The sequence below is a fragment of the Chlamydotis macqueenii genome, chromosome 25 (assembly GCF_036417535.1).
Source record: "Chlamydotis macqueenii isolate bChlMac1 chromosome 25, bChlMac1.mat, whole genome shotgun sequence".
In the NCBI taxonomy this organism is placed as follows: Eukaryota; Metazoa; Chordata; class Aves; order Otidiformes; family Otididae; genus Chlamydotis; species Chlamydotis macqueenii.
The window spans coordinates 5,515,269-5,529,738 of NC_141580.1; the positions used below are offsets into that span (position 1 = coordinate 5,515,269).

The following is a 14,470-nucleotide window of genomic DNA, read 5'->3' on the forward strand; positions in this document are numbered from 1 at the left end:
ACCCAAACACGCGGGTTGAGATTGAACAAAAAGTAAATTTAACAGTAATGACAGAAGAAAACAAGAGAGTGATGGAACACAAATACAGTACAATAACTCACAACAGATCTCCACATCCAGTCTCTTCCAACTAGCAGGGGCCTCCCTTCAGCACCCTCCTCACTTATATACTGAGCACGATATCAGAGGGGATGGAATAGCCCTTTGGCTAATTTGGGTAAATTAACCCCAGCTGTTAGCTAATTAGTTAACTATCCCAGCCATAGGGGCTACCAGCTTCAGTTCTCCACCCAGCTCAGGTAAATATTAACTCTATCCTGGCCAGAACCAGGACACCCAGCCGTCCTGGGCCGGTGTCACCAGCGACGGGCAGGAGTTTCACCCACAGAAACGCCCGATTTGGGGCGCCTGCGTTCCCTGTATGTGACTCTCGGCATCCCCAGCCTGCCAGAAGAGTAACATCCCTGGGGAGAGGCGCTGTGTGACAGCGCGGGGTGACAGGGGACCTCCCCCCCATGGGCTTTCTGAAGTCCTGCGGGGTGCGCAGCCCTCATGGGGTAGGGGGGACAAAGCAGGGGCTGCGTGAGCCCCCGCGCCGCTCCCCAGAGATTTATTTTCTCCCGGCTCCTACGCAGCCGGGATCAAAGCATGGAAAGCTGTCACTCCCGGCGGCTGCGGAGAGGCAGAGCTGGGCTCTCCCCCCTCCTCCCGCCTGGCCCCCTCTTAATGAGACAAATGAAGCGGGAGCGGGCTGGAAGTTTTAATTAGAATCTTCCAGCCTTCGAGAAGACAAAGGCGAGATCTGCCACTGCCAGGCAGGAAAGTAGGGCAGGAGTTGCTGGTGACCCCCGTCCCCGCGGGACAGCAGCACGCCCGCAGCCGGGGCCACCCTCCCCGTGCCGCTCCTGCCACGCTTGGTCACCTCTGAGGGTGGCACCCAGGAGGTGGAGCGGGCAGACAGATGTGCTGTGGTGCCCAGAATGTGCTGGGATTGCGGGAAAGGGGGTCCCGGGGGCATTGGGGAAGTCGCGTCCCTCGGTAGGGATGCTCAGGGCTCCAGGGCCGGGGGTTCGCAGGGGGCTGGAGCGAGGGACGCCGGGGGAACAAGGATGTGGCGGTGGCAGGGACGGGATTTTCGCAGTGGGAAACAGCGCAGAAGCGGGCCACTCTCCCCAGCTCCAAGCAAAGCAGCAGGAGCCAGGAGGGCAGGCAGCCTCCACTGCCCCTCGCCTGCACCCTCAGACACCGCGCAAGCGGCCCAGACCACCCCCCCGGCACAGCAAAGGGGGCAAGAGGCACCCCCAGCGCTCCTACAACCACGGGAGACATGGGGCGAAGGGGGGAAGCGCGACGCAGCCCACCCCCAGGAGCAAGGGCCTTTTCCAGGCCCGCTCAGACGGGAGCCGCTACCCCAGCCCGGCTCCCTGCGCGAGGGGGAGGCGAGAAGAAACAGCCGCACGTCTCCGCTTGCCCCTCTGGTTTGGAACGAACAGATTTATTAAAAGCGCGTGTTATTTCTTAGCATCACCCATCTGTTAGCACTCGACACCCCGGCGCGGATTAGAGAGGGGCTGAGAGGGAACAGCAATAACCCATCTGCTGCAAAAATACCAGGGCTGCGCCGAGGAGGGGTAGCGGAAGGGTTTGAGGGGATGGGACAGGGGTCCTGGAGAGAGGGAGAGGGTTGGAACCTGCGTTTGGACATTGGGAGGGAGTCGGGACCTCGAGGCCATCAGCGTAACAGCTTCATCGGCTGAGGGGTGGAAGTAGAGGGGGCTCTGTGGGGTGCTACGAGCTCTTTTGTGGTCCTCTTGCTGTGCTTCCAGGTGAGAGTGCTCACAGGACGTTCTGAGGATGGAAAGAGGAGAAAAAGGGGATGAGGCAGCTCCCAGGTAAAAGCAGCAAATGCGGGTCCCCTCCTGATGAGACCCCAGCTCCCTCCTCCCTCTGCCCCTCGCCAGGCACCCACTGCCCTTCCCCGGGGCTGCGGCTGCAGCAAACCCCCAACAGCCCCTTCCACTGGCACCAAGCACCCCGATGCCAGGTATTTTCCCCCTGAACTGGGATGGGGCTGGCACAGCACCAGTTTGCTGCCTCCTCGAGGCAGGGATCGCTCCCAGCAGGCGCGGAGGGGCGCAGGGCTCACTTGGGATGCGGGAGGGCTGCGCGGATCTCTGGCTGTTCCCCGGGAGCTGGGCGATCTGGCTCTGCTGCCCGCTCAGGGACTGGGAAGCGGTGCTGCCAAAGAGAAAGGGGCCATTTTCAACCCCCGAGGCCCCCATCGTCCCCAGATGTCACAGGCGAGGGGGGAGCCGACGCAGGCAGGGATGGGGGCTCAGGCCCCAAAGGGGAGCACGGGCAGGAGCTGCCTGCACGGGGTGCCGGCGGCTGTCTCACCTCTCTGCTTGCTTCCGCTTCTGCGCAGATGGTTTGGAGATGAAGGTGGGCCTGGGGATGAGGGAACCCCTCACGGCAAAGGCCGGGGCGTTGGCTCTGCAGCCAAGGAAAAAAAGGGTTAGCGCCAGGCCCGGATCCTGACTGCCCACTCTCACGAGACTGGAAAGCAACTGCAACTGCCGTCCACCCGCCGGGAAGAGAAATCCCAGGAAACGCGCCTGGCTCTGTAGGGGAAATGATTCAAAGAGGGGAGATCCAGGCAGGAGGTGGCAGCTGCCTGGGTTCTGCAGCTCCCCAGGGTGGTTGGGCCATCCCTCGTACCCCAGTTTCCCCAGTTCCCTCTAGGAACTGTTTCCTAGAGCTCTAGGAGGAGACAGGGAGACCTAAGGGTGTCCTGCATTACCTCTGCTTTGGGATGGCCACACAAATTCACGCAGCTCTGTAAAAGCCAGAGCCTCTTTGAAGCAATTAAAAAAAAAAAAAAAAAGCAAACAAAGGAAAAAGAAAAAACCACACTGCGCAGTCCTGACCCTCACTCCAACCTCTCCCGGAGGAGAGGCAGTGCCCCACCTGCTTCCTGACCAGCACCTGGGGATCCAGAAGCCATCTGGAGGATGCTCCTCCATGGCCAAAGGGAAAAGGAGAAGGAGATTTTCTTGGAATGCTTTTTATATCTTTGCAAGCGACTCACACACAAGCTCAGCCCGCCGGCTGCCCGCCTGCAGGCCGGGTGTCTTCTGCCCAGTCTCTGCTCTTAGCAGAGCTGCAGTGATCCACCAAGGATTCACCCAGACAGCAAGACCGTGGAGGGAGGATCCCCAAAAACACGAGTATCCCATCAGGGCAGCACTCACTTGGGCACGAAGGGGCCCTCCTGCTTGTTGAGGAGTTTCTGGACGTCCTCCCAGATGGAGAATTCGGGCAGGCTGGGGGCAGCTGGCTTGGCCACGGCGGGTGAGCCGCTGTCCCTGCAGACCTCGTAAGTCACGTTCAGCTCGTGGGCAGGAGGGCTGCGGCAGTTTTGGGCAGCTGACATTGCCAGGGGCACGCAGTTTTTGGTGACTGTCACTGGGCAGATTTTGGGGGTGCAGCATGATGGCTCCAAGGAGAGAGGTGGTTTCTGGGCTTCTGCTTTAAGGCAGGGGGTGCCTGGGCTCTGTGCCGCCCTGGGAGCCCTTGCTTTTTTCCCACTTCTCTGCTGGTGTTTCTTCCACTTTTTGAGGCTGCAGGGAGTTCTCAACTGGGGAATGCTGTTCCTCTCGGAAATCCTCCTCTTTTTTATCGGGCTGGGAGCCATCAGCATGGGAGTGGAGGGCAGAGCGAGCTGCTGCAAGCACTGCAGGTCGGTGCTCACCACAGGGGCGGCGGGCACAGCGACAGACGCCTCTGCTAAAGGAGCAGAGAAGAAACAGAGTCACCTCCCTGCCTGCGGTTCCCAGGCACCCCCAAACCCCGAGGCACCCATCCCCCTCTGCCCCCCGTCACAGCTCAGTGGAGATGTGCCCAGCGAGCCCTGCAGCAGCCCTTTGCCAGCGGCTGTTTCCATCAAACCACATTAAACTCAGAGGGAAAGAGCCAGCACAAATAATCCTGCGCCTCGGCAGCCCAAAGGCACCAGACCGGGCCCAAAGCAAGTGCCCCGTAGCAATGCCCGGTCTGTCCCCAGAAAACGGGGTCTGCACAGCCCGCAGCTTCACTGTCGGGTTCCTGCACTGGCACTGAGCAGGAGGAGGAAGAGCTCAGCCTCGGTCAGATGCAGCTGGGAGGCTACAGCCAGGCTGACTTGGGCAAATCTATCATGGAGGAGTAAACAAAACAAGAAAAAATTAGGATCAGAACTGCTGCTTTGGTCTCCTGGAGCAGAAATATCACTCGCATTTAAGCTGACTTGCGCAGACACGCTCAGCTCGCCAGAGACAAGGGCTCCTCGCGGCTTCTGCCGTGCCGCAGGCGGGCAGAGATGCTGGCTAGCCTGAATCGCTGTACCACGCGAGGCTGGAGCCGCTCTCGGCGTGCCCCGCTGGCCGCCGCGTCAGGAGAAACTCATCTCTCTGCACCGTGCCCACGGCTGGGACCTGCCCCCTCCCCTCCCCACATGCCAGGAGAAAAGAGAGGGGACAGCACCGACTTCCCGAATGCACATCCTCACCGTCACAGCGCTGCGGCACCCTCTGGGCTGGGGTGCCCTCGCTGACCTCGGCGGGGCTGCTTGGAGACGTGGCTTGCTCCAGGCTCACACCAGTCTCCTGGCGGACCAGGCGCTCCAGCTCCTCAAATTCAGAGATCAGGTCGGGAGTAAGGAGGTTGGCATCCCTCAGGAGGGAATACTGCTTTCGGGCAACCCGCAGGACAGCAGCTACAAGCCTGGGACAGAGCGAGACAGACCCAAGAACCAGTGAGCAGGGGAGCTTGAGCCAGTGTCACCAGTAACAGAGGCTCAGCACCACCAGCATCACCTCTGAGACACCTCCTCGGGTAGGGCAGAGTCTGTTAGTAGAGCTTTGGGGGAGGAGAGGCAAACTTTGAAGCTGTGAGATACCCAAGCTGTAAATCTATCGCTGGAGAACCTGAGCTGCGAGTTGTGTGTGCACCTCTCAGTCACAAGGGACCAAATGGCACCCGCAGACTTTTTGCCGGGCCTCAGACCCTCGTTAGCTTGGCTGGAGGCAGACAGGGATCCAGGTACACATCAAGGCTGGCCTCCCTCAAGAGGCCTTTCTAAAGGGGTTCCTTCTGCCAAGACGCTTGGGGCAGAGACATCAGCAGATGGTGCCACAGGAGCCCTGCCAGGGCAGGGCCCGAGGGAGCCGAGGCAGGAGGAAAGACTTCACGGAGGTGATTTCAGGACTAACAATGCGCACTTAAGGCTCACACAGTTGCTGTGCCTGGAAACCTACACTGCTGGCATTTCCAGGAGTTACACCATGGGATTAGGTTCCCAGGAGCCAAATCCCTTATTTTACAGGGCAGGCAGTCATCTGCAAGCGAAGATCTGGTCCCACGTCCATCTAGACCATCCTTAGGATGGTTACAAGCCACACAGGAGGGCTGACAACCTCTTGTTTGCCTGTGGAGGACGGGAGGTGGCACATGGGGATGGCACAAGGCCACTCACGTCTCTGTCTGGCTGCCAGACAACCCCTGCAGAAGGCCGCTTGGTTTCTTCAGTTCCAGCTGGACATCTGACTGGTGGGTTGCTCTGGGGCTGCTGGGAAGCATTTCCTCTGGAGCCTGGAGCAATTACCCAAAAGCCCAGGATCAGCCCACATCTGAGCTGAGTTTGGTCCCCAAACTCCCTGTGAGCTGGGAAGTCAAGGGGTTTCACTAGCAATCCTCAGCCCAGCACACGCTGGGCCAGTACCCGACGGACTGGCTGAGCTCGTGTCCTCTCCCAGCACACCCAGCATAGCCCACGAGGCCACTTGAGCCCCTCAGCCTCTTCTGGGCCCTGCTCATCATGCCCTGCCCTCCCACGCTGCCCGCTCCTTCTCTCACCATCTCCTCCTCTGATTTCAGCTGCCGCTGAACAGGCCATCCAGCTTCCATCTCCTGCTGCCCTCCACCACTCTCCCTGTGCCCATTCAGGCCCAAGCATGTCTTCAGGATAGCTCCCTCCAACCTACAGAAGCCAGAGAAGAAGCCATTGAGCCAGAGAAGATCCTCTGGTAAAGCTGTCATCTTGCATAAGAAGTTTTGGGATGGATCAAACCAGATTTGGCCTTTGCAGCCCAGCTTCCCTTGGCGCTTGCACGCTGCGGTCGGTCAGGTTCCTAGCTACACCCGGCCGCAGCCAAGGTGACGGTGCACACCAGCAGAGCAGCTCCTCTGCCTTCTGATGGACACCTAGGCTCCGACCAGCACTAAAACCCTGCAGGCTCCTTGACACGGTGGACACCAGGAGGTGACACCAAGCTCCATCCCTCCTTCCCACCAGCCTCACCCGGGCAGCCCCACTGGACTCAAGCCGAGGGCAGCTGGCGGCGCGGGTGCCTGGTTCTCTGTCTGCCCGGCAGCGTCCTCGTAGGCGCGAAGCTTCGCCTGCAGATCTGCCACCTGCGAGGAAGGACCATCCATTGCTCAGATGGTTTCACAACCCCTGGGAGCTCCAAGGTCTGCATCCCAAGCGAACCACAGCTAAAGGCAGAGCCCTGCTCTCCCCGCCAGCATCTCACCTCCGCTTTCAGCTGCTCACAGATCACGACGTATTTACTGATGTGGCAGTCGAAGCTCAGCACGTTGCACTTCAGCTGCAGAGAGCAGGGAGAGGTTACAGAAGCTCTGGGCAGCACGTACCACCCTCCCGACGCTGGCGCAGCACGGCTGCTCAGGCTCCAGGGTCCCCAGGGAGCCCTGGGGTGGCTGCAGTGGGCATGATCTGTGCTCAGGGACCTGCTGTCCCAGTCAGGAGCCTTTCTGGGTTCTGTGCTGAGGAGCTTCAGCAGAAGACTGGGCACACAGTGTCTGCAGCTTCATCAGCTGCTTTCTGCATGGAGTGGCCCCCCCCAGAGCTGGAAAAGTCAAGCTGGAGAAGGGAGGCACCCACTCATCTACCCCACCACGCAGCAGGCTCCTTCCCACCCTTCCCCAGCAGCTCCCAAACACGCAGGTCACCGCTGCAACGCGAGGTCCTCACCGACATCTTGATCTCCTTAGCCCGGTTGGCATACTTGAGCGTGCTGTAGGTGTCCTCATAGGCCAGCGGGGAGGGACTCACAGCAGCGATCATGACGGTGCGGCAGTTGCCGCCAATAGAGTCCTTCAGCAAGCGCGTGAGCTTGCTGTCCCGGTACGGGATGTGGGTTTTCTTGCCCTGTACCAAGAGATCAAGGGTCTGCTCAGCTTTTGGCCTTTGGGTGTTCAGCCCCAAATCCTGCGTAGCAAGGGGACAGCCACACCCATCCCACAGGACCTCTTGGAGCCCAGCCCGGGCTGCCGTCCTCACCGCATTGGCAGGACCATCACTTGAGGACAGCCCTCGCATTCACCCACCGGGGACCGCGCAAACAGCGTTACCTTTGCATTGGCCAGCGCCTTGAGGACGTTGACGAGGGCCAGCAAGGAGCGGTTGATGTTGGCACCCTCCCGGAGCCGCTCTCCCCTGGTCTTGGCGATCGAAGCTCGCTCCGAGCCTGCCAGGTCGATCAAGCTCATCTTGGCCACTTGCAGTTCCTGAGTGAGGCCGCCAACACGGTCCTGCTGCTTCACACAGACCTGCAAAGACAGAGACCCGCGAGGCTGCCGCTCAACAAGGCACGTGGGGTTGTTGGTTTGAGGCAGCACCACCAGTGGGGCAAGGTTTTGATGTTTATACCAGGACAGGGAAGTGGATCACGTGGGCTGTGAGACTGGGCAGGGGGAAGAGAGGAGCCCAGCATGCCAAGAAGACATGGCGATGACACGAGTGGCAAAGTCATGGACGGGATCTCACAAAAAGTGGCAGAGCTATGGAAAATCATAATCATCCCTGCTTGGTAGGCAAGCCGGGTACAGCTGCTCAGGCCCTCGAAGGACACCACGCCAACCCAGCGCAATCTGGGAAGTGCTCACACACAGTGGTAGCAGCATCACTCCGCAACTGCCCCTTCTGCATCCCTACAGATCTCCCAGGAGAAGCAAACTCTTCCCCCACCACCCTATAACGCTCTCAGCCCCCCAGGAGCTCCCCCTGCATGGTCTGGAGGTGCTGTGGAGATGCTGGAGGCCGGTAACTGGTCCCACGTCCTCACCAGACTGTGGTTCGCCTGCTGGGAGGCAGAGCCAGCAGTGGGAAAGGCAGATTTCCAGCACAGCTAATGGATTTGCAGCAGGCAGGAGTCCAGCACCCACTGACAAGCCCAGCTGGGAAGCCGGCTAGGAAAGCATCCAGACACCTGGACTTCCCCCTGCAAGCAGCAACGGGCAAGGCACCAGGTTCAGACTGAAATTACAGTCAGAGCCCTGCGTCTCCCCACGCAGCCGTGACGGCCCTGCTAATTCGGGAAGGGCCTGGCTGGAATTGAAATCAACCGGCAGCTTGCATAGGAGAGCACTGAGAAACCAGAGGGGGCAAATTTACAGATCCCCAGGCGAGTGTCGTTCTCAGCTCAGTGTCAAGGGTGACGGGGCAGAGGAGACTGCCTGCCCGCAGCACCGGAGGGGAGGCACAAGCAGAAGGCAGTGATAATCACCCCGCTTTGCTCTGGCCCAGGTTTTAGGTGCAGCTCCTACACACCAGCTCGACAAGAGTCAAAAGCACAAAGTGAGATTTCAGCCCTCGGGAGACGTCACAGCCAGCTGGGAGTACGCGGCTGTCCAGGAGACAGCCACCAGCGTGACCAGTACCTGCTGTCCTGCTGCAGCACAGGCTAGTGGCCTGCCCAGTCCCGTACCTCTCTTTTCAGAGCCACAACCACTCCGATTTTCTCGGTGGCACACCAGGAGCAGCAGCAGGAACCCCATGATGCTGGTGCAGGCTTGGTCCCTAGCTCCCTTTTGGGCACTAATCCCGAGCGATATCACAACCACCAGCCCTCACCTGGAAGATGGCATGTGAGCGGGACGAGGTGGCGTTGGCATCAGTGGGGTGCTGCGTCCGGTTTTTGTTGCCGTTGGCCAGCATCTCCAGGAGCTGCTCCGCTGAGGCGGGCTGGGAGAGAATGGGCAGAGGGTTGGTGTCAGCGCACCCCATACACAGGCACACAGACAACCCGACACTGAGCAGCCACGGCGACTCAGGCTGGGGCATCTCACAGCTCTGCGCGGCTCGTTGCAACTTGGGGTCACGTTTGCCGCCAGCCAGGAGCCGCGCAGATGGAACCTCAGTATCGTCACACCCTTCTGCGTCCCCAGGACACGCATCCCCTTTCAGAACTGGTGCAGGCGCAGCATCACCCAGGCCTCCTGCCCATTTTTACACCCACCTGGTGGAAGGAGAGACCCTGAACCACGACTCCTTTCTCGGGATCCTCCCGGATGGGCAGAGGGCCCTTGGGCTCCAGCAGGTCGTGAATCTGCTCGTTGTACACCTGGAGCAGGGAACTCAACATGAGGCTGAGGTCTGGGTCCCCAGTGGCAAGCAGGAAGAGGAGCTTTGTAGCCCAGGGTCACACACAACCCGGTGTCCCCTCCAACCCCATCTCCAGGGCCTCGTTACACCGAGAGCGGCCAGCGGTGCTCTAAATGCAGAGGACAGCTCAGGAGGGCTTTACTGGCCACCGCTCCTCTAAAGCCGCCTCAGCCAGGAAGCACTCATTGCTGCGTGGACCGCGGCAAGGAAGAGAAAATTCCCCAGCTTCGGATGGGAGAAACCAGCAGCACCAAGATCTGGGCGAATGAGCCTGCTGCCAGTCGGGCTCTGGCGAGGCTGGGGACACGGAGCCCAGCTGGCAGCGCAGCGGGTACCCTGAGCGTGGCACTACTGGGGCTGGATCTACCCCAGATCTCAGCGATTGTGACCCGGAGGTGGGAGGGGACACAGCTCGGTCGCAGCTTACCTCCTGGTAGGAGACGAGGACCTCGCAGCTCTTCTCCTCCTTTCTGGCCTCGATCCTCTTGTACAGCTCCACCATGGTGAGGTACATGATGCCGGGGCTTTTCTCGGAGCCCAGCATGGTGTAGGTTTTTCCTGCTCCAGTTGCGCCGTAGGCAAACACTAGGAGGAGAAAGGGTGGATGGCTGAAACAATCGTTAATTAACGGAAGCAGCATAACGTCCACTCCTTGCTGGAGAGGAGAGCTTCCTGCAGCAACCCCCGCGGCAGGGGTCACTCGCAGGCTTTGCAGAGATGAGGCAAAGCTAATTACCCTCCGTGCTGGCTGCACTGCTTCAGTGCAATTTTGTTTCCTTGTTTCAGCCTCTCTAATTTAACAGACAGAGACAGAACGAGCCCCCAAACCGTCACCCGCTTGGAGGCCATGCTCAAGTCACCCCTGCACCTTTCCTTTAACAAGCCGAGCAGCCCCGTTCCCGTATTTCTCACCAGAAGGTGTTTCTTCTTCCAGACCTTGTAATTCATCTCATTTTCCCACCCCATCTTTCAACACCCTCTTTGAAGCATCACCATCAGAGCAGGACACACTAATCTGGAGAGCCTCAGCCCTTCTCCCCATTAGCAGCACTCGGCGCTTCGCCGCTCTCATTTGAGGATCCTGGAGTTATTTTACGCAGATCGAGACACGAGACGTGCCTGCCAGGTGGGCATGGTGACAGAGGCAGTCTTCAACGGCTCGCCGAGCATGCCGGAGAGCCAGGAATAGCATCCTGCGGTCCCAGTGCCCGGCCTGGTGCATGATTAGACAGGAGAGCAGTCGTCTCCCGCTCGGTGCCTGTGTCGCAGAAGTGATGTGCTCGTTAAGCTGCTCGGCTGCTGACAGCCTGAGAACGGCACGGGGGTCTGCGGCGTTCAGGCGAGGGGCTCTCAGAGCCGGCTTTCTGGAGCTGCCAGCCTGGGAGATGATCGCGAGGCACACAGCAGCACCCAAAGCACCCCAAGATGTGTCTGCTTCACCCCAGCTCCCGCCCCAAAACTCAGCGGCCTCCCAAAGCTCTGCCCATCACGGCAATTCGGGCTGGGAAGGGACGGCAAAATCAAGGTACTCTTTGCACCACAGATCCACCGGATTTTTTCCCCATACTTCCCACTCCAGGAGAGCGGAGGGCAAGCAATCCTTGTCCCTCTAAGTGCCTGGAAAGCACCATTCCAGCCTCATTTTCTACCCCAACACCCACCTCCATCCTCTACATCACGTCTCCTAGAGTGCCAAGCACCATTGCAACCCCCAGTATTGCAGAACCTGTTCTAGCCCAGGCTGGGAGAGTCTGGAGAGATCATCTGGTTCGAGCTTTCATGGGAAAGAGAGCCCAGATGAGACACCCTATCCACCCTTGAACACCTCCAGCCGTGATGGCTTCACTGCATCCCTGGAGGGGCTGTCCCAGTGAATGTTCTCACCGTACGTAATGTCCTCCGCTCTGTCCCGCTCGAGTTGTGGGGGCTAGAGCTGGACACAGCACCTTGGGTGCGGCCTGACAGGCACCGGGTGGGATGTTCACATCTACCTCAGCTAGAAATGTCGCTGTGGATGCAGCCCAAGAGCTTGCCTTTGCTGCCGCCACGGCACACTGCTGACTCCGAAATGGGTTTCGGCTCCTTGCCTACCAGGACCTGCAGGTGCCTCCCAGCAAGGCCGCTTCCCAGTCACACAGATCCCAGCCTGTACTGGGCTCCTGCGGTGCAGGACTTTGCACTCCTCTGTGTTAAACTTCACACCATTCTTCCGCACCTGCTTTTCCAGCCCAGATAGGTCTCTCCCTGCCTGCTCCACAAACCCTCTCCCACGAGAGAGGATGAGTCCCCACCTGGTCCAGCTCTGGGGACCCCGGTACAAGACAGACATGGAGCTGTCAGAGCAGGTGCAAGGGCTGGAACAGCTCTGCTGCGGAGAGGGGCTGAGAGTTGGGGTTGTTCAGCCTGGAGAACAGAAGGGAAACCCTATAGCACCCGTGAAATATTGAAGGGGGCTTACAAGAAAGATGGAGAGACTTTTTCCTTGGGCCTGTAGTGACAGGACAAGGGGTAACGGTTTTTAACTGACAAGAGGGCAGGTTTAGATGGGACATAAGGAATAAAGATTTTACGATGAGGGTGGTGAGACACTGGAACAGGTTGTCCAGAGAAGTGGCGGATGCCCCATCCCTGGAAGTGTTCAGTCAGGTTGGATGGGGCTCTGAGCAACCTGATCCAGTGAGAGATGTCCCTGCCCATGGCAGGGGTCTTGGGCTGGATGGGCTTTCAAGGTCCCTTCCAACTCCAATCATCCTGTGATTCTATAAGAGCACTTCATGTTTCGCTTTCCCTCCTTTACCTGCCAAGATCAGACAGCATTTCCACATCAGGAACATCCCTGTCCTGACCACGCTTGCAATCGCCCCGGCTTGCTGCCGCCAGCAAATATAAAGCTATTTGTTCTTGTGTTGCTGTTGTGTCCCCTCTTTCCCCAACTGCTTGAGGGCTTCTGAAACAAATCCACTCCGCTGAGACAACCTAGCCCAGGAGCGGATGGAGCAGGATCTCCTGCAAGGATCGAAGGCATTCTTACCAGAGCAGTTGTAGCCATTGAGGACACTGTCCAACATCTGGCAGGTGGTGTGCTGGAACACCTCCTCCTGCGTGGCCTCTTCTCCAAAAATCCGGTCAAAGATGAACTTCATCTCCTTGCCCTGGCTCTTGGGCCTGCAGGCAGGCGGCACGCTGGGCTCCAAGAGGAGGATGCGCTCATCGAGAACATGCAGGATGGGTTGCGTGGCCCGCTCTCGCTCGCAGGGAGCAGAGGGTCGCACACGCACCATGACGGCGATGGTGCCCTCCTCAGGTGGGGAGCTGAGCTCCATGGGGACAGGGGGGATTTGGAGTGGGGACATGGTGCTAGCTGGAGTACACGGCTCTGGACTCAAACAACGAGAGGACCTCACACACGCTGGGGGGCAGGGGGAATGGGTCAGCCGTGGGGTGGAGGGGGAGCCCGAAGCTGGGCAAGGCCTTGCACCATCACCCCGAGCCCTGCTCCCAGCCCATTGCTGACCTAACCCCTACCGGTGCCCCTACAGCTGCCCTTAAGATCCCCCACAGCCCTACACCCCCTTCAGGCCCCCACAGCCTCCCCAGCGACCCTACATACCCTTCAGGACCCTATAGCACCCACCCCAGCCCCGCACCCCCTCCAGCCCCCCACAGCCTCCCCCCCTCACCCCGCATCAGTCCCCTACAGCCCTCTCCCACAGCCCTGCCTCTCCCCGCTCAGGCCCCCCAGCCCCACCCCGCAGCCCCCTACGGCCCGCCCCCCAGCCATACCCTCCCTTCATGCCCCCACAGCCCCCTCCCACCGCCACGCCCGCCCCTTTCACGCCCTCACACCCCGCAACCCGCCCAGGGCCCTGGAGCCCCGCCCCCGCCGTGCCCCGCCCGCAGGCTCCCGCTCCGCCCCGCCCAGGGCCCCTCCTACCGCCCCCTCCCGAGCACCACGCCTCTCCCCGGCCCCTACGGCCACTCCCCAGCCGCTCCCGAGCCCCGACAGCCGCCCCCCCCGGCCCCGTCCGCCCCCCGGGCCCCGAGCCCCCCTCCCGCACCGCTGTCACCTCTCGCTCTGCGCTCTCAGCGGCACTCACCGGCCGAAACCGCCGCCTCGCGCCCTCGAACATCCCGCCAGGCCCCCGCCCTTGCTCCCTGATTGGCCGCTCCTCCCGCCTCCCCGCCCATTGGCTGGCCCACCCCGCCCACTCCGCGCGGTGGCTCACGGGAGTTGTAGTTCCGCCGTGCCCTGGCCGGCCGCCATCTTGGCCCCCCCTGCCCCATCCCCATCTCCGCCGTGGCCACCGGGCCGGGCGTGCCCCTGAGGCGGGGAGAAGCGGCGGCCCTGGCGCTGTCTGGCGGAGAGAGCCCAGCCAAGGGCCCAAGGGGGTGCTGAGGGACTCGGGGTCCCCCTCAGTGCCCGTTGGGGTGGTGGCTGAAGCCACACCAGGCCTAAATGGCAGCCTTCTCCTTCCAGCTCAGAGCTGACAGCCCCGGCCCTAACGAGCCCCCTGCCTGGCCACTGCCTGGTCCTTGTTAATTAGTGCTGAGAAACGAGCGCTGGGGACCAGCCGGGGCCTGAGGGGGCTCTGTCCCCAGGGCTGCCCACGCGTCCCCCATGGCTCCCATCCTCTGACCCCTCTGCAGCCGCACGGGAGGCGGCGGCGGGCGCAGGCACCTGCTGTCACCTCGAATTGGGCCATTCGGCCGCCGAGGCAGCGGTGACAGGTGCGTGTGCCAGAGGGTCCCCACGGCTCCACGTGGCCTGACCGTGTCCCTCTCCATCCCTGCAGGGGACACCCCACCATGGGGCCACCTGGGCTCTGGGACAGGGATGTGGTGGTGGTGGCACCCCCATGGAGCTGGCAGAGGGGGTGCCAGCGCTTGGGGACAGGGCACCCCCTCCCAGTGGGGCCAGTTTGGGGAAGCCAAGCAGGGCTCATTGCGGGGGGATGGCAGGAGGACCCCGTCCCCGGGGTGGGGGACATGGGCTCTGCCCCACGCGGGGACACAGACAGCAGACGCGGA

The 14,470-nt window shown here is 60.8% G+C and overlaps 1 protein-coding gene across 1 annotated transcript; it reads right to left on the reverse strand.

The window, feature by feature from the left end:
* Positions 1–1,168: 1,168 nt before the first annotated feature.
* On the reverse strand, positions 1,169–9,992 carry KIF18B (kinesin family member 18B). Its single transcript, XM_086766739.1, has 14 exons — positions 9,870–9,992; positions 9,297–9,401; positions 8,912–9,022; positions 7,411–7,608; positions 7,031–7,207; positions 6,570–6,644; positions 6,338–6,450; positions 5,893–6,016; positions 5,513–5,628; positions 4,547–4,761; positions 3,252–3,786; positions 2,398–2,493; positions 2,147–2,238; positions 1,169–1,848 (listed from the first exon to the last, which is right to left on the reverse strand). Exons 1-14 carry the CDS (start codon positions 9,984–9,986, stop codon positions 1,733–1,735), a joined length of 2,190 nt encoding a protein of 729 aa, XP_086622865.1. The 5' UTR covers positions 9,987–9,992; the 3' UTR covers positions 1,169–1,732.
* Between the last annotated feature and the right edge of the window lie 4,478 nt (positions 9,993–14,470).

Bases quoted from the DNA above. Each gene is read 5' to 3' on its own strand.
- KIF18B (XM_086766739.1), bottom strand. From the start codon at position 9,986: ATGCTGGGCTCCGAGAAAAGCCCCGGCATCATGTACCTCACCATGGTG. The intron at 9,402-9,869 runs GTAAGCTGCGAC...TCCCTGCTCCAG, and splicing joins TCCTCGTCTCCTACCAGGAG to GTGTACAACGAGCAGATTCA. The intron at 2,239-2,397 runs GTGAGACAGCCG...TCTCTTTGGCAG, and splicing joins AAGCGGAAGCAAGCAGAGAG to CACCGCTTCCCAGTCCCTGA.